This window comes from Muntiacus reevesi, chromosome 2 (genome assembly GCF_963930625.1).
Source record: "Muntiacus reevesi chromosome 2, mMunRee1.1, whole genome shotgun sequence".
Taxonomy (NCBI): Eukaryota; Metazoa; Chordata; class Mammalia; order Artiodactyla; family Cervidae; genus Muntiacus; species Muntiacus reevesi.
Genome location: NC_089250.1, coordinates 160,801,591 through 160,827,757, shown reverse-complemented (window position 1 = coordinate 160,827,757; position 26,167 = coordinate 160,801,591). Strand labels below are relative to the sequence as shown.

The 26,167-nt window shown below is 42.5% G+C and overlaps 1 protein-coding gene and 1 pseudogene across 2 annotated transcripts; one reads left to right on the top strand and one right to left on the bottom strand.

Moving 5' to 3' along the window:
- Positions 1-565: 565 nt before the first annotated feature.
- DENND10 (DENN domain containing 10) lies at positions 566-18,180 on the bottom strand. 2 transcript variants are annotated; one of them, XM_065923421.1, is made up of 9 exons: positions 18,076-18,180; positions 15,615-15,811; positions 14,183-14,262; positions 11,201-11,349; positions 10,155-10,266; positions 8,087-8,187; positions 5,818-5,925; positions 3,592-3,686; positions 566-2,108 (listed from the first exon to the last, which is right to left on the bottom strand). In XM_065923421.1, exons 1-9 carry the CDS (start codon positions 18,128-18,130, stop codon positions 1,932-1,934), a joined length of 1,074 nt encoding a protein of 357 aa, XP_065779493.1. In that variant the 5' UTR covers positions 18,131-18,180; the 3' UTR covers positions 566-1,931. The 2 variants fall into 2 exon arrangements, with proteins under 2 accessions (XP_065779493.1, XP_065779494.1); XM_065923422.1 differs by lacking the exons at positions 14,183-14,262; positions 18,076-18,180 and having other exon boundaries at positions 15,615-15,751.
- A 5,527-nt stretch (positions 18,181-23,707) lies between these two features.
- LOC136157298 (10 kDa heat shock protein, mitochondrial pseudogene) lies at positions 23,708-24,011 on the top strand (annotated as a pseudogene).
- The last annotated feature ends 2,156 nt before the right edge of the window (positions 24,012-26,167 follow it).

Below are 26,167 nucleotides of genomic sequence, written 5' to 3'. Positions count from 1 at the left end.
GTGAGAAGCCCTCACGCTGCAATGAAGAGTAGCCACCGCTCACCGCAACTGGAGAAAGCCTGCATGCAGTAATGAAGACTCACCACAGCCAAAAAAATAAATCTTAAAAAAAACACAATGCACCTGTGGCTTTCAGTTTTCCCTAGGTCACAAAATGACAGTTATCTCCAAATTTGGTAAAAGGTGTTTCACCACAGCCTAAAAGGACAAAACCAGTCAAAATGATCTACCAGTCAGCTCCATGTAGCCACAAGTTTCTACTAAACAAAATGACAAATGTGCAAAGGCCCCAAGTGAAGATTTAGCCCCTGATTGATGATACAGTAGTAATGTGAGGACATCTTTTTGAAGATGACACTTGGACCTTAGAGTCAGCTCCAGGAGAGGGGCGTGGAGGAGGACCCGGTAAGGAAAGAAGGGCCAAGCCAGGGGTGGAAGAAGCCAGACTGCTTGAATATTCATATAGGTCTTTGGATAATCCCCCAGGGGTCTACATTTGACAGAGAGGGTTTTTTCCTTTCGTTTGGCTGGAGTGGGGAGAAAGGGCACAATTTATGCCTAAAAGTGCTGAATATCAAAATATTTCACTTTATTTCTGTATCATAAATTTGTTATTTCAACAGCTTTGATCATGAGCTAATACAGTAATACAAAAAAAGAAATGAGGGTGAAAAAGACGTTAGTATTCATTTTCATAAAGTGCAGATTTAATTTTCAATTGTTTGCCCCAGTAAACATCATTTCACTTCAAATCCTCCCCTGCCCCACCCAAGAAGGGGCTGTTTTAAAATTTTTTCCTTAACAAATGTCTACCACCCAGGATAAATGAAAGATCCAATAAATACAAGTTTTTCTGCAAACATTTTTCTGGTTAAGATTTCTGAGGACAAGAGTACTGAGTGAAAAAAATAACCTGTCATAATTAATATGAATACATATAACAAGAATGTAATTTAGACCCCCATGCTTATTTTGCAATTTTTAGGTCTCCAATTATGAAAAAGGTACCTAACTAAACAAGAATGGATACCTTCATATGTGGCCAAATTATTTTTACTGACGTTTGAAGACATCCTCTGGTTTTGGCCTTTACAAGAAGTTAATTCTCACAGTCCCTCACCAATTATATAAGGTTGCTGTTTCAGTCAGACAGACATTTATATTCCAAATGGGCTTCTTCTCTTATGCTACTACATAAGGACTAGCCTCCTTTTTTTCAAAAGAATATTGCTAGCAAGTAGGTTAATTAAAGAGTACTCATGGCTTAAATTTGCCAAATGCTTACCTCTGAGACAGTATAAATATGGATTATTAAAGTTGCTTACTCAAGTATAAAATCTAGGCAAAACCCTTGTAATACAGGCAAAATATTCAAAGGCTAAGAAAAAAAAATTCTTTTACAAGAAAGTGCAACTGCAGGGTCTTTTGAATGATCTTCTAGACAGTTCTGCAGAGAACTTAGTAATTTGGCTCAGAAAGTAGAGTTCCTCATGAGGAATGAAAGTTCTTCCTAGAAGAATTCAAAGCAAAATTTCAGGCAGCTTTCTGAAAATAAACCATTAGTTTGTGGTTACACAATGAGATAAACTGGAACTTATAATAATGAAGGCCTTCAGATTTGCTGCGATTTGCAGGAGAACTTGATAGAGCTGCTCTGCTCTTACCCAGGGATGTCGGGCTTTTATAAAGTTACATAGGTGGTTATAGCACTTTGTAAACATTGAGAGTAGGCATGAAATTAATCAGATAGGAGGAAATCAGAAGTGTTTTCATGTGTGTTTCAGTGCTTTTTCAGGTCAAATTACAATGCTTTCAAATAAAACATTAAAAATATAACATTTTCTTGGTTATTTCCAGTATTTTACATAGTTAATGGATAATCGTGGTGCTAGGGCTTTAGATCAGTCATCAGTGATACATTCTGCCCACCGTCAGATTTTCAGCATTTGCTCCGCGGCGGCTAGATGGTAGAGGAAGTTTTCTGTGGCAGGCGGAAACCGTCTTTGCTTTAGTGCCTCATAATTGAGCACTCGCTTTTCTCCATCATCCGAAACTTCTGAGAATGGAGCCAGGTTGGTGAAGATTTCTTTTGTTTTTAGGGAGATATCCTTTAACAGAACAGGAAAATATACAATACTCTAGTGTCCAAAAATTTGAATAGCTCTCCAGAAATTTTCCTGCTATTTTTTAAGTTTATCAGACTAATTTTATTTATAAATTATAAAAAATGAAACAATTTTAAAACAACAAAAAATAAATGTCACAGCTAACTTTGCGCAGCAGCAGTGGTAGGGGTGGGGGGAATATTTTAACCCTTTTTTTTGTAAGTGCACAACTCAGTGGCGTTTTAAGTACTTTCATCACGTTGTGCTGCCATCACCACTACCCATTCCCAGAACTTTTTCATCATTCTAAACCAAAACTCTGTACACATTAAATAATAACTCCCCACCCACCCCCGTAGACCTTGGCAATCACCATTAGTACAATGGTGACTTCTGCCTCTACAAACTGGCCTATTCTATTAACAGGTACTAGTGGAATCAAAACATTTGTCCTTTTGTGACTGGCGTATTTCACTCCGCATAACGTTTTCAAGGTTCATACATGCTATAGCACACGTCAGCACTTCATTCTAAGGCTGAGTAATATTCCACCGTATGTACACACCACATTTTGTTTATCCATCTATCCGCTGATGAACATCTGGGTTGTTTTCACCTTTTGGCCATTGTGAATAACGCTACTATGGACATGGGTACATAAATATCTATTTGAGTTCCTGTTTTCAATTTTTAATATAGAATTACCAAATCTATATTAATGCTGTGTTTGGCTTTTGGAGGAACCTGCTATTGTTCTTAGAACAAATCTCTTCCCAGAGTCCCCTCCTGCCTGGGATGAGCAGCCCGGCACCCGCCACACAGGCTTTCCTTCCCCTTCACTGACTGACACTCCCTTCGGGTGGCTGAGGACTCAGCAGGGCTCGCATTAAAGTCATATCTCTTTCCTGGTCTGCTGACATCATTAATTCATTCGGATATTTCTGAATTCTGACTACACACCAGGCACTACGTCATACATCATACTGAGCCGTCTATGGATCACTTTTAGTCCATGAAAAACACCGTAATTCAAAACTCAAATTTATACATTTCACCAACACTGCTTTCACTCTAATGGTGATGGTGGAACGGGTGGGTAATGACCATCTGTCCAGGAGGAGAGTCTCAAGAGCCTGAGTTCTCAGGACAAAACCCATCCACCCCTCCAGGCCACAGCTGGGCGGGCCACCAGCATTGAAGAGAAAGGCGCAGATGGTGAGTGCCCACCAAACCTATCCCCTCTCACCAAGTGCGGTTATATCCTCCACAGTAACTGCTGGATTTTGGCACCAGCCCCCGTCTCTGTCTCTCCCTGGAGCCTGGTAACTGACTGGCTCATCTTCATCAGGCCCATCCTGAAGACCTCCTCTGAGCGCTGCCCGTGGGCCTCTCCAGTCACTTCACTCTTCACGTGGACAGCAGATAACCTGCTGCTGCCAAAAGATGCCTTTTCGGGACCCCGTCGGTGGGAAGATGAAGGCATTACCTGTATAACTTGGCTGTCTGACTTCTCCGGATCTTCTGCCGACTGGACAATTAACTGACCAACTTCTTTATGCAGTTTGCCCATTGTCATGGCCTCTGGTGAAATCAAGAAGAATATGTTATGTGAATATTTAGACATTTACAAAATGAAAAATAATCATCTACATGACAATCCAAGTGACTGTACAGAGGGGATTCTGAAAAAAAATTTGACAAGCCCCCACATCTCCATCCTGTTACTACACATAGATGAGATGGCTGGATGGCATCACGGACTCAATGGACATGAGTTTGAGTAAGCTCCGGGAGTTGGTGATGAACAGGGAGGCCTGATGTCCTGCAGTCCATGGGGTCGTAAAGAGTCGGACGTGACTGAGTGACTGAACTGACTACACACAAATAGGACAACACAACAGGAGCTAAGGCATGATCATGATTTATATACTTCATGTCCAAAGTAAAAATATACCAACGCCAAACCAAAATTCTGATAAGAATTTTTATTTTTCTTTCTAGACAAAAAACTAATAAAAACTGACTATGTGTAGGTTGTGATTGTAAGCCAAGAGCCTGACGTTCCTGTCCATGGTTTCACAGGTTGGAATTCACGTTTTTCTTTCTGGCAGGAATACTGTGGAAGCAGTGCTTCCTGTCAGTTCTGCAGAAGCATCTCAACAATCACAGTGTAAAGGCCATTAGGAATGAGCCAAGGCAGCAACCTAGGTTACAGTAATTATGGGCTGACCACAAAGTTCGTTCAGATTTTTCTGTGACGAACTTTTTAGCCAACCCAATATCTACACTGCTATTTTCTGCAGCAAGAAGGTTAACAGAGATTTCTGTTTTAACACTCGAAAGGGACAGATTCCACTGGGATAAGCCCATTTTATTGACTCAGAGCTGCAGCGGACAGCAGGGAGCGGCCACGCTTTCTGGTCCAAACGCTTTAGCGGTTTCAGTGGCCCTGGCCACAGCTAGATTTCTACCACTCTGGCTTTACAAAAGGCAACATCTCCTAAAGACCTGATACCATTATTTTGAATTTTTCACCATGAATATGTACTATGCTTGTAATTTCCAAGTGAACTAAAGCGAGTTTTAGTTCTATTAATTGGAGGTTGCTAGATAAAACCTCATATAATCAGAACCTACCTAACAAATATCCCTCTATGGATAGCATTCAGCTGCTCCCAATTTTCGGAGAAAGATAAATGATAACACAAAAGTTGTTATCAGTAATTCTCATCTAAAGCCAAGACTTCACAATGTCCTGGGCTCAAAATGTATAAAACCCAAATCTTTTCTTCTTCATGCAGCTGTAATTTAGTATGATTTACAGTTTCCACAGGTGACCCTATGACACCAGCACATCCTTTCTTGGTCTTTAGCCCCCAAGAATATTCATTCCCTGGTGTTTACTGAGACATTGTTCAGAAAGATTTTCCACACAGGAGCCATACTCAACCCTTGTGTAGTCACAGATGTCTGCACACTCTTTGATACTTTGTCCTTCATGAGGTGGAGTCTAAATTCTTTTCCCTTAATGACCTGCTTTAACAAATAGAATACGGAGGAAGTGACGGTATGTGACTTCCCAGACTAGGTCACAGAAGACCCTGTGGCCCCCTCTGTCTTGAATTACTGTTGGGGTGACCAGCAGTCACGTGCTGAGAACACTCACGGTGTCCCAGGGAAAGGCCCCTGTGGTGAGGCCGCCTGTCCACAGCCGTGTGAGCAAGCTTGGAAGGGATCCTCTTCGCCCCAGTTGAGCTTTCATTTGACTGCAGCCCTGCCAATATCTTGATTAAAACCTCATGAGAGACCCTGAGCCAGAACCTCCTAGCTAAGTCCCTCCTAAATTCTTGCCCATCAAAACTTTGAGATAATAAGTATTTGGTGTTATAAATCACAAAGTTTAGCAGTAATCTGTTATGCAGCAATAGATAACAAATACATCTTGTTTAAACAGAAAACTGGAGAAACAAGATGAATAGACCATTGATCTCACTTATATATATATATATACACACACCATACAACATAAGCACTCACATGTGTCCTTAACGGTTAGGGCAACTAGAATACAGAGTGCTGTGTTCCAGGCACAGAAAAATCCCTCCAGCACAACAGGTGAGTATTTAGTATTTAAATACTGAGAATCAGCCTAAAAAATACAACTGCTTGGCTTACATCCAGTGTGAAAATCAGAGCGGAACAGAGAACTAACCTTTTGCGAGGGGGGCAATGGTGATCTCACTGTCTGCCAGATTCACAAACACATCGTACAGGTCTGATCTATTGCTCACCTCCAAGTCCACAAATCCAGCGATGTAACCTGTGTTACAGGGAGGACCAGCGTTACTGGAGAAGGAGGAAATCACACTGTGAACATACCAAAACGGGAGTGAGTCTAAGAGCTCATCAGCTGCTTTTCTTCTCTGAGTTACTTATCCAGGGCATTTAAGCTGTATCTGTGGTATTTCTTAAGGTGACATTATCGCCAACTGTCTGAAGAAACTCACACACCCCTCAGAATGTCCCCAAATTAGATTTTAAGTCAAGGAAGAACGCTGAAGTAGCATCAGCTCTTCACTTGTCGCTATTTGGGTGAAGAATGACAGGAGGGAATTCCCTGGTGGTCCAGTGGTGAGGACTTGGTGCTTTCTCTGCTGGGTCCCGGGTTCAATCCTTGGTTGGGGAACTAAGATCTCCCAGGTCATACTATGCAGCCAAATAAAAAATAAAGTCTTTAAAAGAGAATGTCAGAGAAAACGCAAGGATTCTCTTGACCACTGTCCCCTCCCAGGTCTCTGTCGCCAAGAAGTCACAGCCAAACACTCAGGTTCCTCAGGGATAGCATGGAAGAAATAGCATCATCGTCACCAACTTTAGATCAGATACAATAAACACTATAGGAATCAAAGTAACTCAAGAATCAGCAGACTGGACGTCCGTGGTGGTCCAGTGGTTAGGAATCCACCTGCCAATGCAAGGGACGTGGGTTTGACCCCTACTCCAGGAAGATTCCACGTGCCATGGGGCAACTAAGCCCGTGGGCCGCAACCACTGAAGCCTGTGTGCCCTCAAGCCCATGAGCTGCAACAAAAGAAGCACCAGACAAAGCACTGCAATGAGAAGCCTGCGTAAAGCAACTGGAGAGTAAACCCCTCTCGCTGCAACTAGATAAAGCCTGGGTGCAGCAGTGAAGATCTAGTACAGCCGAAAATAAATAAAAAAGAATTAGGAGACTTTTGGAACTGGTGTTAAACAAGGTTCCCTGATTTTTTAGGTTTCACAGAGAAATACAATTAAAAAAAACTGGTTTTTTTGGGACCAATTTTACTTTACCAAGTGAGGACATTTTAAAAAACAATGGCAGTAACAAAAGCAAACTTACCACAGAGCACCCAGACAAAGATTCCCTCAGGCATAAGAAAATGTGATGTATGATGACCAAAATCATATATCAAATATGATTCATAAAATCATTTCTATGATATATAAAATCATATATCAAATATTAAAAAAAAAAAAGATACTGCAGGTTCCTGGAGAGAGAGGACACTATTCAGTAAGTGTTCCTAAGCCAAGTTGCTATCCAGATTGGAAAAACTGAAATAGCGGAACTCACACCCTACCTACAAAAATAGTAATTCCAGGTAGATTAAAGGCTTAAATAGGGAAGAAAAAACTTTATAAATTTTTACAAAAAAATATAGGAGAATATCTTTCTGCCTTTGGGATTGAAATTTTCTTAAACAAAATATAAAAGATAAAATCGTAAGTCTAAAAACATCCCAACACATTAAGATGTCTCTTCATAAAAAGATACCATGGGAGGAGACTACCTTGGTAGTCCAGTGGCTAAGTCTATGCTTCTACTGCAGGGGGTACAGGTTAGATCCCTGGTCAGGGAACTAAGATCCCACAAGCCTTGAAACATGCCCCACTCCATAAAAAGGAAAATGAAAAAGGTGGTAACTTTTAGATGATATTGTGTATTTTATAACAATTTTTTTTATTTTATAATTTTTATCATAGTTGATTTACAATGTTGTATTAGTTTTAGGTGTACAAATTTTTTTAATTAAAAACTTTTTAAGGGAAAAAAAACCGGCTGCATTTATCAAAGAAGTAATAAATAATCAACGTTCTCCTTGCTGTGCAGTGCTTCGTCGCTCAGTCGCATCCAACTCTGCAGCCCCATGGAGCGCAGCCCGCCAGGCTCCTTGGTCCATGGGGCTTCTCCAGGCAAGAACCCTGCAGCGGGTTGCCATGCCTTCCTCTAGGGAATCTTCCCAACCCAGGGATTGAACCCAGGTCTCCCACATTGCAGGCGGATTTTTACTATCTGAGCTGCCAGGAAAGCCCAACTTTCCCCTTAGGAATGCTCTAAAATAAAAACAAACAAAAAAAATCCACCCCTCCCCTCCCCCCAAACAAACCACCACCCTGGTTAAAGCTGAGCTTCTCTCCTCTGGGAGCCTGCTGCCTACCTGGGCACATCTGTAGGGCTTCCAGTTCATCGGCATCCAGGTGCACGTAGGAGTGAAGTATTGTCCAGTCCTGTCGATGCCATACCAGGGCAGGCAGAGTCCTGGGCAGTCAAAGTGAGAACACAGATGGTTGCCAGCCCACCCCTGAGACTCCGCCCGTCCTGTTCCCTCTTCTTCTGGGGGAGGAAACTGGCTTCCAGATGCAGAAGGAGAACAAACTCACTGTGCCGACACTTCCGGGCTTCAGAGTAAAGTGATGTAGTGTTTTGCTGTTTAGTTGCTCAGTCATGTCTGACTCTTTGTGACCCCGTGAACTGTAGCCCGCTAGGCTCCTCTGTCCATGGGATTTCCCAGGTAAGAAAACTGGAGTGGGTTGCCACTTCCTTCTCCAGGGGATCTTCCCGATCCAGGGATCGAATGCCCGAGTCTCCTGTATTGGCACGTGGATTCTTTACCACTGAACCACCAGGGAGGCCCAGGTGTTTTAAACACCACTTTTTGGGTTAGATTAGCTACAAAAAACTGAAGGCATTAGTTTCAAAAGATCTCCACGGTGGAAAGGAATGATGCTTTTAAAGTCTTCCCCCATGGTCCAGTGGTTAAGACTCTGCCTTCCACTGCAGGAGGTTCGGGTTCCACCCCTGCTTAGGGAGTATCCCACATGCCTCACAGGGCAGCTGAAACAATAACAACAACAACAATAATAAAGTGCTCTTCCCAGTGCCCCTCTCTGTAGACCACCACAGAGGTGGTCTGGGGGTAAAATCCAAAGTGGGCCCTGCAAGCAAGAAATTTTTGAAGCCTCCCATTTCATATTTTAAATTCAAGCCAAACCTGCAAACTACTTTGTGTTTGTTTTTATATGAAAATAAGTTTTCTTAAAAAACTTCCAGTGAAACAACCACTTCATTCAAGAAGTATGTGTTGAATGCACCTGTGGTTTTGTGAACCCTCTGGTGGCCTACTAGATATCTCAGAACCTGAGGACACTCAGGTTTCAGAAGCATAAATGTAGAGGAAGAGGGAAAATGGGTGGAGAAACACAGAATTTGGGAGTGAGAGTAGGGTAACAGTTCTGGTCCCATTCCTGTGACCTGAGGCAATCACCATCCTAACAACCGTAATCATTTCTAGAGAGCACACTATGAGCAAGGCATGTGCTGAGCATGTTACACAAATTATTTCTAATCCTTAAACCAAGCTTATGAGGTGGGTATTACCAGCTTCATTTCACAGATAAAGAAACTGAGGTGTAGAAACATTCCATATCTTTTATGTGGTCACAAGGCTAAGAAGTCATCTCCCAGGACTTTACTGCAGGTTTTTCTGCCTAGCAAGCCTTTTTCCTTCTCAGTATCTAACCACTTAGCCTCCATCTGCTTATCTACAAACAGGGCAGTCACACCTCCTCCCAGGGTTCTTCTCGTAAGTCCAATACATCTAAGTGACTTACACAATGCCTCACATACAGTGAATAGCATAAATGCTAGCTCCTCTGCTTTTACAAAAGAATCTAACAACAAATCTAAGTTAGATTTGGCAAAGAAAACAAATGAATCTATATTTACTATATAAATAAGAGTCTGTGATAAAACAGAATGGAAGAACAACTTGCCAAAAACAGGGGTCGGGCAACTATGGCCCATGAGTATGCTGCCCTTCTTTGCACGTAGGTTTTACCAGAACACAGTCGTGCTCATTCATTTACGCATGTGCTGTCCATGGCTGCTTTTGTGCAACCCATGGCAGTTGAGTAACTGGGACAGAAAGCATGTGGCTACAAGGCTGATATCTACTCTCTGGCAAGGGAATGTCTGCAAACTTCTGCAAAATATTTTGTCTGCAAAACAAAATATTCCTGCTCCAAAATATTCATATTTCAAAATTTAAAGAAGAATCTGTTCAAACTCAGTGACCTTGAATACTAAATCTAAACCAAATGGTATTTCACCCCTAAGCTAACACGTCTTATTTATACCAATGTGCAAAGCAACAGGGTCCAGTGACACAGAGGACCCCAAAGTGGCTGCCGACAAAGTTTACACTTTTTAATGATAAGAGATCATACCTGGTAAACTCCTGGACAGCTTCTATTTTGGGGTGATAGACGACAATTCTTTTCTTTAGCATCAGTGCTGTGTGTAAGATAACAGTTTCCATTCCAAACTGAGAAACAATGTCTTAAAACAAAAGAAATTGTGAGTGCATTAAACATTATATAAGGAAATCAAGTTTTTATCAGAAATAATTCTTATCACATGAATGCTTAATTATTTTCAATACAGAGAATAAATTTCGGTAAATATTATAAGTACAGAAGCACCTTAGTTGGTGGATGGGCGTATCACTCCATACATTTGCTCCCCAGGATGGGTGTTATGGTAGCTACACCCACTCCCACAAGGGACTGGAGGCTGGGTGCAGAGGTGAAGCCAGATTCACAAGAAAGCGGAATTATATGAAGGGAATCACCATCTTTGGGGTTGTGAAAACCTAAGTTTAAGAAAAAAGGTTCACTGACTCCTCAAACCTACATACACATCACTGCACAAGCCCTTGTGAGACAGCTGAACAAACACCTAACACCTCAGCAGGGATGCTTAGAAACCATATGACACAGTGGGATCGGGGATGAGAATGAAGGCCAGCATAGCCTGTGGAATCCTTTCTTTCCTTGTTAAGGACACAAACTCTCGGCTCAGCTGGATGTTCCAGCAAGGAAAGACAGGCAGGGAGTTAGACTAGGAACTGGGGCAAGGGGCTTTAGCTCCCCCCGAGGAAGAGGTCACTGCTAAGATCTAAGGAAAGGAAAACGATGGAAGTCAGTGGAGACTTCGACCTTCGAACTTCAGCACACCGATGAAAAAACTCTCTACAGACAGTTGGAATCATATGGAAAGAAACACCACACAAGTCTGCTTTCCTGACAGAGTTCTAACCACATAAGGAAATGGAGAACTACCTTCCCGCACAGGAAACAAATATCATGTAGATGAAAATATATGGAAAGAGGAAATAACAGTCTAATGCAAACTGTCCTTGGCTTGGGGTTTTGTTGTTGTTGGGATGGATTTTTGTTTCTTTTTTGCATCTTTTTTTTTCTTTTTTTTTTACCTTTGATGGAACCTGCAAGGTATGCCTTTCGGGCATCAAAGTCCTTGCTAAGGAAAGAGCCATTTTCTTCACTCTGGCATATCCCCTTCGTGAGAACTGCGATGTAGCTCTCCATCATCTTAACTGGGCTCCCGTGCTTCAGGTACATTCTGTGAAAAAGGACAAAAAGCAAGCGTGCTTCTAGTTAGCATGGACCACCTGGAGTAACGCACCAAGGCCAGGCATGGGTACGTTCTAGAGAACCTGAGCCAACTTGCTACCACACTTCTGAATGCCTGCATCTTTTCATGACACGGTTACTTCTATAAATGTACTTGGAAAATAAAACCACCACTGGAGAAACCTTCAACAGTTCTGTGCAGTCAGCTCTCGTTACATCTGGGGAGGCCAGCTGAGGTCCAGTTAGGCAGGAGAATGAACTAAGGACTTCCTGAGGCCCCACTGTTCTCAAGAATACTGTATCCTTATCTGTTTTCATGTCTTACATTCACAGGTGGTGTCGTTGGGCACAGCAACTGTTTTATTGCTAGATTTCCTTTCGTAAGAAAGGAGTTTATGCACTGTCCACAGAGAAAGCAGCAATTAGTTGCAGAACATATATTTACTATTGGAGTTCTCAGAGGTAGCTATATTTAGATAATTAAGAAATCAAACTCCTCTAAATTTCTGGTGATAAATACACACTAGATACATTCATTAAATTAAAAAGGTTCAGAAAATGCGGACAGGAAGCCGGCTACATTTACAGCTCACATGTGAAATCAGTCCCCTCCCCTGCAATCTCTTCCTGTGAGAAACTAAACGTGAATTCTACAGAAGCAGGTCTGGGTCTACTTGGGTATTTTAGTAGCTGAAGGGGTAAAAAATTGGGATGAACATAAAATAACTGTTTAAGACAGATCACTTGAAAACTATATTTATTGTAAATTAAGTGAAAAAAGCATGGGATTTAACTGCTTATTAAATTTCATCAACTGTCAGTGTTTTTAAATTATTTTTGTGCACACACTGGGGAAAAAGAGGCAGAGGATAATGAATATGGTGAACTGTCATGTATAGAAAACAGTCAACCCCATGAACTCATCCAATGCGTATAGATGAAGAAAACAGCTCCAGTAAGACATAAGGAAGGCTGCCCTGGGGTGCAGGGGTCGGGAGGAAGAACTGGAGACTGGGAACTGGGGAAAACGGGGACTTAGGCTTCACTGTACACCATACACCCTTTGGTGTTATTTGCATTTCTTTTTACTATTTCTTTTTACATTACCACCACCAAAGCAGAGCAGAAAACCAAACGGCACCATTAAAATGATTACATATTTAAAAAATAAAATAAAATTTCATTAAAAAAATTAATTTAAAATTATAAAAAGGGGTCATGGCAGTGGGCCCAGATCCCACAGAGGGACTGGACCCAGCCATGTGGGGACTTCCCGGCCACTGTGTGCAGCGTGCTGTGAAGGGCACCTTCCCGCCATCAAAAAGTGCTTTTCTAACTAATACAACATTGTAAATCAACTATACCTTAGTAAAATAAAAAAGGGAAAGTGAAAAAGTGTTCATCTCTGTGTGTGTAAAGAGGCACATGTGTTCGTGGGGAGAACGAGTGTGCATGCAGACAGCATGTGGGTGCCAGGGCAAACACTTGAGGGTGTTAAGGGGGAGCAGGCAGAGGGAGTGGTTGGCACTGGCTTGAGTCCTCATTCCTCTTGTAACTGTGACAGGAGGAGAGAATTCAGAGTGTGACAATGTCATAGCACTGCATAAGCTGAGAAACCCTCTGGGCTTCCTCCATGGCAGGAAGTATATTCTAAAGCTACCTGGCCTTTGGAGGCCCAGAATATTTCCCAGTGAATTCAACTGAGTAACCTAACCTTGACTCAATCAAATGAAATGGGAGTCCACTGTTTGTTCAAAAACACCTCTGCAGTGTCTTTAGTTCATGGCTTCTGGATAGTGACCCTTCTAACAGTAATAATCTCCCTTTGTGTCAGTGCCTTATTTGCAGACAACTGTGTATATTCCACAGCAAGCCACACTCCTGGAATTTATCTCATGGAGAGCAAGAAGTTTTTCTTATCATAGCTGACTGCAAAAACAGTAAAACTTCACTTTGTCAAAATATAACCTAACTGTAACATTTAGGTCATGAGATGGTATTCTTACACTGTGTGTATGTGTGTGTATACATATATAAAAATGGCAAAAATGCAACCATTTATCAGGCTTATAGTGTGAAAAACAAAAACAATGTCTCTTATCCCGCCCCTATAAAAATCTACATATTGGATGTAAATCTGAGGGTAATACATAACACTGATAATTACAATTCTATCTAGTGACAATATTAGGGGAAAAAAAAAGCCAAACGCAAAACCCTGCAAAAGTCTTATTTAAAGAAAAAGATAATGTCTCTCACATATAAGAGAGATTTCATTAATTTCGCTAGATACACTTATCAAGGCAAGAAAGCAAACTAGTATACTTTAGGTTAATTTTTTTTAACAGTTGTGAAACTGAAGGAGTCTACTTGAATCATGATTAACCAGTTCATCAGTTTCTCAGCTCCTCAGCATTCCAGCTAAGAAATATTTTCCTGTCCTTAAGCATAAATCAAAATGCCTATTAGCCTTCCCCAAATGACTCCCACACACAGACTGACACAAATGAGCCAGCTCACCAATCCCATCCTAAGGAAAGTTCCAGCTTGGAAATGAGCAGAAGTAAAATACCAAAAGTGGCAAGTGACTCAAAATACCCAGCACCTACAAGAGTTGTGCGTAAACTGCCTTTTCTCTCCCCATCTATCGTTTTCCCTGATAACAGGAGCAGTACCATGGAAGTAAGACAAAATTCCTCTTTATAAAACAATGTCCAAACAGAAGGCTGAAATATGCTTCCTCATGTAGAAATCTGCTACATGACTATTGAGTAAGATCCTCATTTTTGTATATTAGCATTTAATACAGTTTTCATACAGACCTACACAATATCCTAGTGAAGGCGGCATATTTCTCTGGATTAAAATCTTTGGCGGTCAGAACAATAGAAAAATGAGTCACCTGTCCAAAACAAACAAAAAAAAGTACACTCTTTAAAGACACTTTAATAGAATTAATCTTTATTACTACATCCTAACAAGTCTCTTGTATAAGACAAACCAGCATTAAAAAAAAAAGACCAAAATGTAACAAGTCCTCACTTGCCTCTTTATACTTTTATGTGTATATTATTTATAAATATATATACACACATAAAAAATATTTTGTGTGAGTGTATATATATATATACATAAAAATTATATATACATATATTTAATTTCCTTTTAGTTAGAATTCTTTTCCTCAAAAACATAAAAATATTTCAAATATCAGAAATGTGAGTTTTTATTTAAAACCCCCTATCCTCATCAAAGCAGAATTAGGAATGCTATATCAGACCTACCACTTAGTGACTATTTTTCATTAATGAAATAGAAGGATGGAAAACAACATATATATGTTTCAGTAAAAATCATACTGTTCCCCAAATATTCAATTCTCTGTAGGATATTATATAGGTTAAAGGGCATTGTTATAACCTTCATTTATTTATATGCCTCTATTACTATACATACAAATTTCCGATCATCATATACCTATTATTTCCATTACTATCTTTTTACAATTTACATTCTCTAATTATTAATCTCTGTTTTGTCTTAAACCTCTTATAGTTTCTAAACTGTTGCCTTCCTGTTACTTTAAACGTAATTCCTTACATTAAAGCTGGTATCCTGAACATGCTTCACACCATCTGGTGACTAACTACAGAAATAGCCCCAGAAACCGACCAGGGGCTCAGCCACTCCGTACTAATACTCTTTTCTCTGAAAAAACCTACTGGTTATGTGGGACTAGGAAAGTCCAAAATGACCACATACTTACTGGCTTTTAGCCTGTCACCTTGATGGTGTCCATATCAAATAACACATACACAAAGTCTACTGAACACACAAAATTTCCTTAGTTATCCTTTCTATTCTTAACATACCCTTATCAAACATAAACCACTAAAAGAGTTTTCTTAACCAGGATAATTATATCCTTTAAAATAGTTTTTAATTATGGAAGAATATTTCTTCCCACTATTAATCAAAGTCAAGGCTTTGAAAACCTTTCTACATTTCTACTCCATCCAAGTGTAACCTGGGAAAAGCATCTGTATACCAACCGCGGGTCAATCAAACAATATATACCAATCAATATAATGACTGAGAGTGAAATGTGAAAGAGAACATTTCCAATTAAAATAATATATTTAATATTTTCCCAAAACATATTATGAATGAGGAAGTCTAAAGCTAAGGGTTATTGGAATAATCTTACATCACTTAAACTATTTCTCCATTTTGTTGACCCTCCTACAGTCATACCTTTTTCAAAATGGAAGAATCTGGAACTTCAACTGTCGTGATATAAAACCATGCTCTTCTGTACTGACCAAAGACAAAGGGATGGAGCAGTTTGTTTTCATCTGTAAGGCAGCATTTTCTCAGCAGCAGATTCCTTAAAGTAGCTGTGGTGGAAGGGTAACACCATACCCACAGAACTTCTCCATTTGTGTCCTTTTCTACGGTGGAAAGATGGTCACTGTGAGAATGTCAAACAGCGGCAAGGAAGTGAATTGATTGGTTACTTAGAAGCACTTCGTGGAATCAGTTTCAACACCCCATTTTACAAAGAAACCCAGAGCATGTGAGATCCCCCACGCCCAACCCCCAGTTCTCACCTACCTCTCCTGGTCCCATTACCTAGCTCTCCTGATCTCGAATTTTAGGCCACCTGAGTAAGAAGCTTTTCTAACAATTCATGAATGAAAACGTAGCTTTAGAGGTTTGGTAGGGTCTTCCCTATCTCCTCCCATACAAATTCTCATAAACTATAAGTTTATCTTACGATCTAGTTGGAAGTATGTTTAATAAATACATAGAAAGTGTTTGTTGAAAACTGGAAATTAAGAAAATGGGGAAATCTCTGTCATATCATGCTATCACTGATAGTATGAAGTCTATATTTAAAATTTTAATAATAATGGTTAAACAATCATACATGAAGTTTCACCACCAAAGTCAACACCTCAGTAACAAAACAGGAGCAATTTGCTAACAAAAACAACTCCAGACAAAAAACAGCCTAAAATTTAGAGAAACAGTAACTGAACATACACCAGTAAAAATTCAGTTTTTAATCTACAGACTTAAAAAAAAAAAAAAACTTTTATTATGAAAATGTCAAGTATATAAAAAAAAATAAGAGAATGAGAAAATGAACCTTCATCACTCAGCTTCAGCAATTATCAACACCTGGTCTTCCTCCAGTCATCAGGGGAAGGAGCTCCACTCACCCCCATTATTTTTTAAGCCAATCCCTTTTAAATTCATGTCAACATGAAATATTTTTTTTAATGAATTGAAAATGCAGTAAGTCATCTTTTTCTTTGCTGATACCAGATGAACAACAAAGATCGCTCAGTCGTGGGTGACTCTTTGCCACTCCATGGACTGCACAGTCCATGGAATTCTCCAGGCCAGAATACTGGAGTGGGTAGCCTTTCCCTTCTCCAGGGGAATCTTCCCAACCCAGGCATCGAACCCGGATCTTCCGCATGGCGGGCTGATTCTTTGCCAGCTGAGCCACAAGGGAAGCCCAAGAACACTGGAGTGGAAGATGTCTTAGGTACTTAGGTTTTGTTTTGAACCAGTTTTAAAATCACATTAGAAATGAACACAGAATCTGCTCCCAGATAAATACACTCCTTTGAGACAGTGAAAATAATCAGCAACCTTTAGCCACATTTCCACCAGTTTTGCTAAATCCAAGCAATATGCTTGTGCACTAGGGTTTAGGCATATATGAAAATCTCTAGAGAATATTTTTTCAAAGTACAATGGCATGCAGGGAACCGACAGACATTCCCCTAAACCAACCCCGTGCTCACTGTCGCTGTCGGCTGGACGTTGCTTCAAAACCATTGCACAAGTCTCGGGCATGCATTTCCTGCAGCCCAAAGATCCTAACGCACTTCCTTATCCATTGATTTACTCAAAAGAAACTGGGATTCCACCCACTATGATGATATTACATGTTACATGCAAGACCTCCCTCTTCGGATGCAGGCATTCTCCCCTGGTATGAGGTGGGGCTCTGGGGCTGGACTGCAAGGGTCCCCATCCTGGATCCACCACTTCCTAGTGTGCCTTCTTGCACAAATGAAACCCTTGGCTTCCATCTGCTCCGTGAAGTGGGCATCAAACATTAGCCAGACCCCCTGGAGCCGAGGTGAGAGTCAGACGGGAAACAATCGATGCAGAACGCGCAGCACCCCGGGCCTGTAGCAGGCCATCGCGTCTGGAACCAGCTCGATCACATGACCGGGGTCAGCCGGGCGCCGGGCTAGCGCCGGTCTTCTGCCTGGCTCAGAGGGACCCCGGTCCTGCAGCCTCACAGACGTGCGGCCTGCAAGCTGCCCTCGCCCTCACCGGGGCCTCGCCTGAGCAGCTCGGTCAGCTTTCACGTCCGGGCTCGTCTGCAGCCCGGACCGTCCAGGAGGACTCCCCTCATAGAATCCTGGAGGTCTCCGGGGTCCCCCCGCCCTGCCTCCCAGCCCGGGCAGGCCCCAAAACAAGGCCGCGGGCGCACCGGTCCAGGGCTGCAAGCCCGGCCCCTGCGCCAAGGAGGTCGGGCCCACAGCCCCTAGCCCAGGCCCAACTTGGAGGGGGCCGCGCCCTCCCCGCCGCTGGCTGTGCTGCGGGCCGCGGGAGGAGGGGTCGCCCGGGGCCCAGGCGGAGAAGTAACTGGGTACGGGCCTGCGGGGCAGGGCGCCTGTGTCCTCACCGATCAGTCCGACTCCGAGCATCAGCTGAGTGTCCGCAGCCTCTGTAGCAGCCATTTTCCGTCGCAGCCGCCGCCGCCTCAGAGCGCGGAACCCAGCTCCCAGCCCCTAGGCCCCGCCCCTTACCCAGGCCCCGCCCCTCTTCCTTGACCCACCACCCAGGGGCCCCACCCGCTCGCAGGCCCCACCCTCCGGGCCCCGCCCCCCGCCCTGAAAACACCCTTCCTCCTCCAGGACCCGCTCCCCCGCCCTGAAGACACCTACTCCCGGACCCGCTCTCCCGGACTTCCTGCCTCTCCACTCACTTTCGCCCCAGGCGCCTCACCCTCGAGTCCTGTCTCCTGTCTGTCGTCCAGATCTTCATCCTCCGCCTCCTCAGTTCAGTTCGGTTCAGTTGCTCAGACGTGTCCGACTCTGCAACCCCATGGACTGCAGCACGCCAGGCCTCCCTGTCCATCACCAACTCCCGGAGTTTACTCAAACTCATGTCCATTGAATCGGTGATGCCATCCAACCATCTCATCCTCTGTCGTCCCCTTTTCCTCCCGCCGTCAGTCTTTGCTAGGATGAGGGTCTTTTCCAGTGAGTCAGTTCTTCGCATCAGGTGGCCAAAGGATTGGAGTTTCAGCTTCAGCATCAGTCCTTCCAATGAATATTCAGGGCTAATTTCCTTTAGGATGGACTGGTTGGATCTCCTTGTAGTTTAAGGGACTCTCAAGAGTCTTCTCCAACTCCACAGTTCAAAAACATCAGTTCTTTGGTGCTCAGCTTTTTTTATAGTACGACTCTCACATCCATACATGACTACTGGAAAAACCATAGCTTTGACTAGACAGACCTTTGTTGGCAAAGTAATGTCTCTGCTTTTTAATATGCTGTCTAGGTTGGTCATAACTTTTCTTCCAAGGAGCAAGCATCTTTTAATTTCATGGCTGCAGTCACCATCTGCAGTGATTTTGGAACCCCAAAAAATAAAGTCTGTCACTGTTTCCCCATCTATATGCCATGAAGTGATGGGACCAGACGCCATGATCTTAGTTTTCTAAATGTTGAGTTTTAAGCCAACTTTTCCACTCTCCCCTTTCACTTTTATCCTCAACCCACCCTAATCTTCACTCTTCCCCTCAAGCTTTCCTCATTCTATCTCTGCCCTCTGGCCTGGCTCCAAAGAGGTATCCTGAGGTTGGAGGGAAGGTCTCCCCATTCATTCACTGGCTTATTCATCCAGCCATCCCCAAACAAAAAAAATAATTGAGAATTTAAACTGGCTTTGGAAATACAGGGTTGACCAAGACAGAGTATTCCAGTAGGGGACGTACTAAAACAGCCCGGAGTGATAAGCCTCTTGCAGTACAATAGTGCTGTTTGTCAAAGAGCTGAATGGGCATGCGGTGATCTGAAACGGGTGTTAAGGAAGGCTTCCCTCAGGGATATTTGAACAAAGATCTGAACGATAGGAAGAAGCCAGACTCTTTGGGTGGCTCCAGGATCCTTCCTTCTGAATCCTCTGTGTCTCCAAACCCGAATCACACAAAACTCATCGGGGAAGGATGCTTAGAGTCTAGTCTAGCCTGTATGCCTGCGCTCAGTCATGTCAGACTCTCTGCCTTTACATGGACTGTAGCCTGCTCAGCTCCTCTGTCCATGGGGTTTCCCAGGCAAGAATACTGGAGTCGGTTGCTACCATTTCCTCCTCCAGGGGATCTTCCTAACCCAAGGATCCAACTTGAGTCTCTTGCATCTCATGCATTGAGATGCATTAGCAGGCAGATTCTTTATCACTTGGCATCACCTGGGAAGCCCTTGGAGTCTATAGGCAAACAATTCACTCTTCATCTCATTTGATCTTTTCAAAAAATTTTTAATATGAAATATTTCATACATACATACCAATCTAAGAAAAACTTATGACTACCACCCAACTTAAGAAATAAAGAATTACAGGGAGTTCCCTGGTGGTCCAATGGCAAAGACTCTGTGCTTCCATTGCAGGGGCCGAGGGTTCCATCCCAGGAAACTAAGATCCACATGCCAGTGAAGCCCGGCGGAAAAAAATAAACAGAAATAAAGTATTATAAATGTCCCATCACTTCATGACGAATAGATGGGGGAAAAGTGGAAACAATGACAGATTTTCTTTTCTTGGGCTTCAAAATCAAATGTGAAAATTAGCCAATCAAAACAGTGGTGCATAACAGAATGCTATGAAGCTATGAAGGAAAGTGAGGTGGACATATTTGTACTAACTCATTATAATCCCATAAACGTTATCATTATAGTGCTGCTAGTTTCCCAGGTGGCTCAGTGGTAAGGTATCTGCCTGGTAAAATTCTTAAGTTCTGTGTGTACTTGTGTATGTATATAACATGTATAGGATAGGAGGGATGCACACCCAAGTGCTGACAATTGTTTCCTTAGAGGAGGAGCATGGGGGCTGTGGGGATAGTGTGAAGGAAGGTTTGGGGCTGTAGAGTGTATAATAAAAATACAAATATAAATATTTAGAAATGTTGTTCGGTCATTAAGTCCTGTCCAACTCTTTGCAATCCCATGGACTGTAGCGTGCCAGGCTTCCCTGTCCTTTACTATCTCATGTCCATTTAGTCAGTGATGCCATCCAACCATCTCATCCTCTGTCGTCCCCTTCTCCTCCTTATGGAAAAACCATAGCTTTGACTATATGGACTTTGGAGGGCAAAGTGATGTCTTTGTTTTTACCATACTATCTAGGTTTATCAAAGCTTTTCCTCCAAGGAGCAAGTGTCTTTAATTTTGTGGCTACAGTCACCATCCATAGTTATTTTGGAGCCCAAGAAAATAAAATCTGCCCCTGTTTCCACTTTTTCCCCATCTATTTGCCATGAAGTGATGGGACTGAATGCTATGATCTTAGTTTTTTGAATGTTGAGTTTTAAGCCAGTTTTTTCACTCTCCTCTTTCACCTTCATAAAGAGGCTCTTTAGTGCCTGTTTGCTTTCTGCCATTAGAGTGATATCATCTGCTATCTGAGGTTGTTGATATTTCTCCCAGCAACCTTGATTCCAGCTTGTGATTCATCTAGCCCTGCATTTTGCATGGTGTACTTTGCATATAAGTTAAATAAGCAGGGTGACAACATACAGCCTTGATGTACTCTTTTCCCAAATTTGAACCAGTCTGTTGTTCCGTGTCTGGTTCTAACTGTTGCTTCTTGACCGGCATACAGGTTTCTCAGGAGGCAGGTAGGGGTATAGTGCATAAATATATATATTTACAAATATTTATAAATTAGTATATTTAGTACATAAAGGCTTTAAATATGCTATCTGTAAGGTCCATGTGCAGGTCAAGAAGCAACAGCTAGAACCCTGTGTGGAACAACTGATTGGTTCAAGATCGAGAAAGTAGTACGACAGGGCTGTCTGCTGTCACCCTGTACATTTAACCTATACGCTGAGCACACCGTGAGAAATGCTGAGCTGGATGAGTTATAAGATGGAATCAAGATAGGTGGGAGAAACATCAACAACCTCAGATATGCGGATGATTCCACTCTAATGGCAGAAAGCAAAGAGGAACTAAAGAGCCTCTTGACGAGGGTGAAGAAGAGTGAAAGAGCCAGCTTAAGTCTAAATATTAAAGCAACTAAGATCATGGCATCTGGCCCCATTACTGCATGGCAGATAGAAGGGGAAAAGGTGGAAGCAGTGACAGATTTCCACTTCTTGGACTCCAAAATCACTGCGGAAGGTGACTGCAACCATGAAATCAGAAGGCTTTGTTTCTTGGCAGGAAAGTGATGACAAACCTAGACAGTGTGTTGAAAAGCAGAGACATTACTCTGCTGACAAAGATCCATATAGTCAAGGCTATGGTCTTCCCAGTGGTTACGTATGGTTATAAGAGCTGGACTGTAAAGAAGGCTGAACGCCAAAGAATTGATGCCTTCAAACTGTGGTGCTGGAGAAGACTCCTGAAAGTTCCTTGAACAGCAAGGAGATTAAACCATTCAATCTTAAGGGAGGTCAACCCTGAATATTCACTGCAAGGACTGATGCTGAAGCTGAAGCTCCAGTATTTTGGTCATTTGATTTGAACAGACGACTCATTGGAAAAGTCCCTGTTGCTGGGAAAGATTGAGGGCAGAAGGATAAGAGGGTGTCAGAGGATAAGATGGCTGGGCAGCATTACTGATGCAATAAACATGAACTTGGGCAAACTCTGGGAGATGATGAGGGACAGGGAGGCCTGGCATGCTGCAGTCCAAGGGGTTGCAGAGAGTCGGACACGACTGGGTGACTAAACAACAGCAAAGGTCCATAACTAAAAATATAGAAAAAAATTAAAATGTTAGTAAAAGTGGTTTTCTTTAGGTAGCTAAGACTATGGCAATTTTTTTCTCATGTTATTGCTTTTATTTCACAATTTTAAAAATGCTATATTTCTTTACATCCAGGAGTTCAAATTTTTAAATCTCTGAATTTGGGACACATCCTATAATTATAACTGGAAGTGTTTTTCTTCTTAATGGTACATAAAATGATGTGCTTAATCATTGATGGCATTTCTAGACTTGGTGAAACACGGTAAATAGAAAAAAAATAAGAAAATTTGTTAAATCTTTAGACCCCAGATATCCTGTCTTTTCCACTTCACCACTTTGCTGAATCTTAAAGACACAGTTAGCCCAAAATACATAATAATTTTGTGTGGTATTTGGGCTAACCAGTATTACCACACTAACTGGTATGGTATTTGGGTAACCAGTTTCCATTAAATTAACAAGAATGCAGAATCAGTAAGACTTGATTTCCTTTGCTCAGTGCGCTAGCATCTACAAAACAGACTGTGACGTGGACTAAAGGCTGGGGAGATGGAAGAGCACAGTTCTTATCTGTGACCATCTCACAGCAGGCGAGAAAGCAGAAGAGAGGGGACACATGACCAGATGCTTCTGGGACTTCAGACCTAGAGAGGCCAACTTGTGGAAAGAGAAAAAAGCCTCAGAGGTGGGGCAGGATGAGAGCACAGCCTCTCCTTGCCCTGTTCAGGTGGCTCTGCTCTGAGCACCTTAAGTACTTCCTCTAAGAGAGTTAGGGACAGCCCCCTGTGGCCAAGGCCCATGGGTGTCACCTTCATCTCTAGCACATTCTGGAGGCATTCAGAAAATAAATGAGGATGAGATGATGACAAGTAGATACCGAAACAAAGGACTGGAAGGAGATGGTGGTATATACCGGGAGGGAAGAGGGACACAGGCTAGCGAGTGCAGAGGTTGTCTCTGTAAAGTGTGATTGGAATTTTCTCCCTCCTCTTTTACTTCCTGGTGTGGTCAGACCTGCCAGACAGGTTCTCCACAGTCAAGAGGAAGAAGCAGAGGGTGGAGAGAGGAGAGGCACCCCAACTTTTGGTGATAACCAAAAGTTATCACACTGGGTGTGGCAACACAAACTTGAGTTCTAATCCTAGCTTTGCCCCTCATAACTGTTAAATCAGTCTTCTCTGGGCTTGTTTTCTTAGTGATCAAATGGAGCTAATCTTACTTTCCTCTGTGTTTGTCTTAATAAGGGTTGGACCAAGAAAAATCTTTATGCTAATGTTATAGATAAGAGTAGCCTTGTGGAGAGAATGAACTAAACTATAGTGGCTGGAGTCATGGCAGGACAGGCATTTAGGAAGTTTCTTTCCTTCTTTGTCCAAGTATTAGTTAAAAAGAGTGCAGCAGAAACTAACCAGTGGCAGCATTATGCTTCCAAAAAAAAATTGCAAGGAAAAGTATTGCAAGCAACAGTAGGGTTCTAAGGGAAGGGGTAGAGAGATTCAGTCAGTTACTAAGAAAGTTGGAGATAAATTTCTTCTCCCAGAATATGGAGGCACCAAAGTAGTTCTAGTCAACAAAGATTATTTTTCATTTAGACGTGGTGACATTCTTTAAAAGTACGTGCTAAGTCCCATCTGACTCTCTGGGACCCTTTGGACTGCAGTCCACCAGTTTCCTCTGTCCGTGGGATTCTCCAGGAAAGAATACTGGAGTGGGTTGCCATGTCCTCCCCCAGGGGATCTTCCTGACCCGGGGATTGAACCCATGTCTCTTGTGCCTCCTGCATTGGCAGGTGGGTTCTTTATCACTGGCGCCACCTGGGAAGCCTGTAGACTGAAATAAATCACTATTGAAATGGCATCTGCCCATTCCACTGAAATATTTCATCATGTAAGTAACTTCCACGTCTCTCTTTTATAATAAACTAATGATATCACCCTGATGTAGACAGCATCTCCAAGACCACCCCAGGTTCAATGACTTGTGTGGGGGCTCACAGGATTCAGCACAGAGCTGTGCTCAAGGCTGTAATTTATTATTGCTGGAGGATCCAAGCCAAACAGCTAAGAGGAAAGGCACGGGGTGGTAGCTGGAGGAGACTAGGTCCAGGCTTCCAAGAATCATCTCCTAGTGGAGTCACGTAGGATGCACTTGGCTTCTCCAGTGACACGCAGTGACAGCACATGTGAAATGTTGTCCATTGGGGAAGCTCATTAGAGACGCAAGGCTTTTATTGAGGGCTGGTCACAGAGGCACGTCCTGCCCAACGCATACCAAAATTCCAGCCTCTCACAAGGAAACAGGTGTTCAATGTGAACCCCACTTCATGTATGAATAGTTCAGGCACAGTCACTCATCAGTTCTGGGAATGGTAGGAGCAACCCCCAAACCAGACTTCCCAGACAGCAGCCCCGGGCCTAAGCTTCTCAGCAGGCGTCTCTACGGATGGCAGTCTCTGGCCTGTTACGGCTAGTTTGCACAGCCTGCTTGTTCCTTGCTCCCCAGGAAAAGAGTAAGAAATCATTGGCATCGATACAGGTTTGGAAAATGCCCAAACCCTCCGAGCATGTGGATAAGGGACCCAGTGTTTTCCACAAATGTTCCAATGCCCACGTCCCTGTGCGCCAAGTGTGGCGCTTCTTTTCATCTGTTTCAATAATTGGATTTAAGCAGAGATTAGGCACCATGTCAGCCAAGAACTTCTTTGGCGGGGTGGGTGGCAGCTCTTTTGAGGGATTCCAGGCCTGCCTGGGGACTGAAAAGTCACCTCTGGAAGGGGGTTCAGTCAGCTACCCTGACACTGTCTTGATGGTTAACTGGCTTCCAGCCTATTCGAGGCTTCCAGAATATTGCCAAGAGGAGGTCGTTCTTCTTGTATTCTTCAAGGTTTCAGGATGCTTATATTGGAACCTAGGCCCCGAGAAGTCCAGCTTTGGAGCTGTGTCTCATTAAAAGAAACAGTTCAGTAAGGAAAATGCAGTTAAAATGAATTCTGATCTTTATTTGCATTTTACAAAGAGCATTAAAGACCATAGATTTATTGCCTACAGTGATAATGTCTTAAAATTTATTTCCGCTCATATTTTTTAAACATTTCACTTTATAATTTTTAATTAAAAAAAATTTTTGGTGCTGAAACCTGGGATAAACATTTTGTTTTAGAACAGTTTTCGGTTTACAGAAAAGTTGTACCGATAATACTGAGATTAATATATGTGTGCATGGCAGTGTGCGCGCTCAGTCTTGCCCGACTCGTCGGGACATCATGGACAGACATCATGGACTGCAGCCTGCCAGGCTCCTCTATCCCTGGGATTCTCCAGGCAAGAGTGCTGGAGTGGGTCGCCTTGCCCTCTTCCAGGCTATCTTCCCGACCCAGAGATTGAATCCAGGTGTCCTGCATTACAGGTGGCTTCTTTACCACACCCCAGATTACTATATATTCCTCACCTGATTTCTCCTATTATTAACATCTTATATCACAATAGTAAACTTGTCATAACTAAAAAATGAACTAAAAAGGAACCAATGTTGATATATTAGTAACTAAAGTCCATATTTAATTCAGATTTCCATAATTTTTACCTAATTCTTTTTGTGAGGATGACCTGTTTAGTCAACGTGTGTTCTTAGGGTCCTCTTGGCTCTACTTTCCATGATTTTGATCACCTTAACAGTTTTGAGGAGTGGTGGCCAGGTATTCTAGAAACTGCCCTTCGGTTAGGGCTTGTCTGATGTTTTTCTCATGATAAGACTGGGTTATGCATTTAGGGGGAGGAAGACCACAGAGGTCA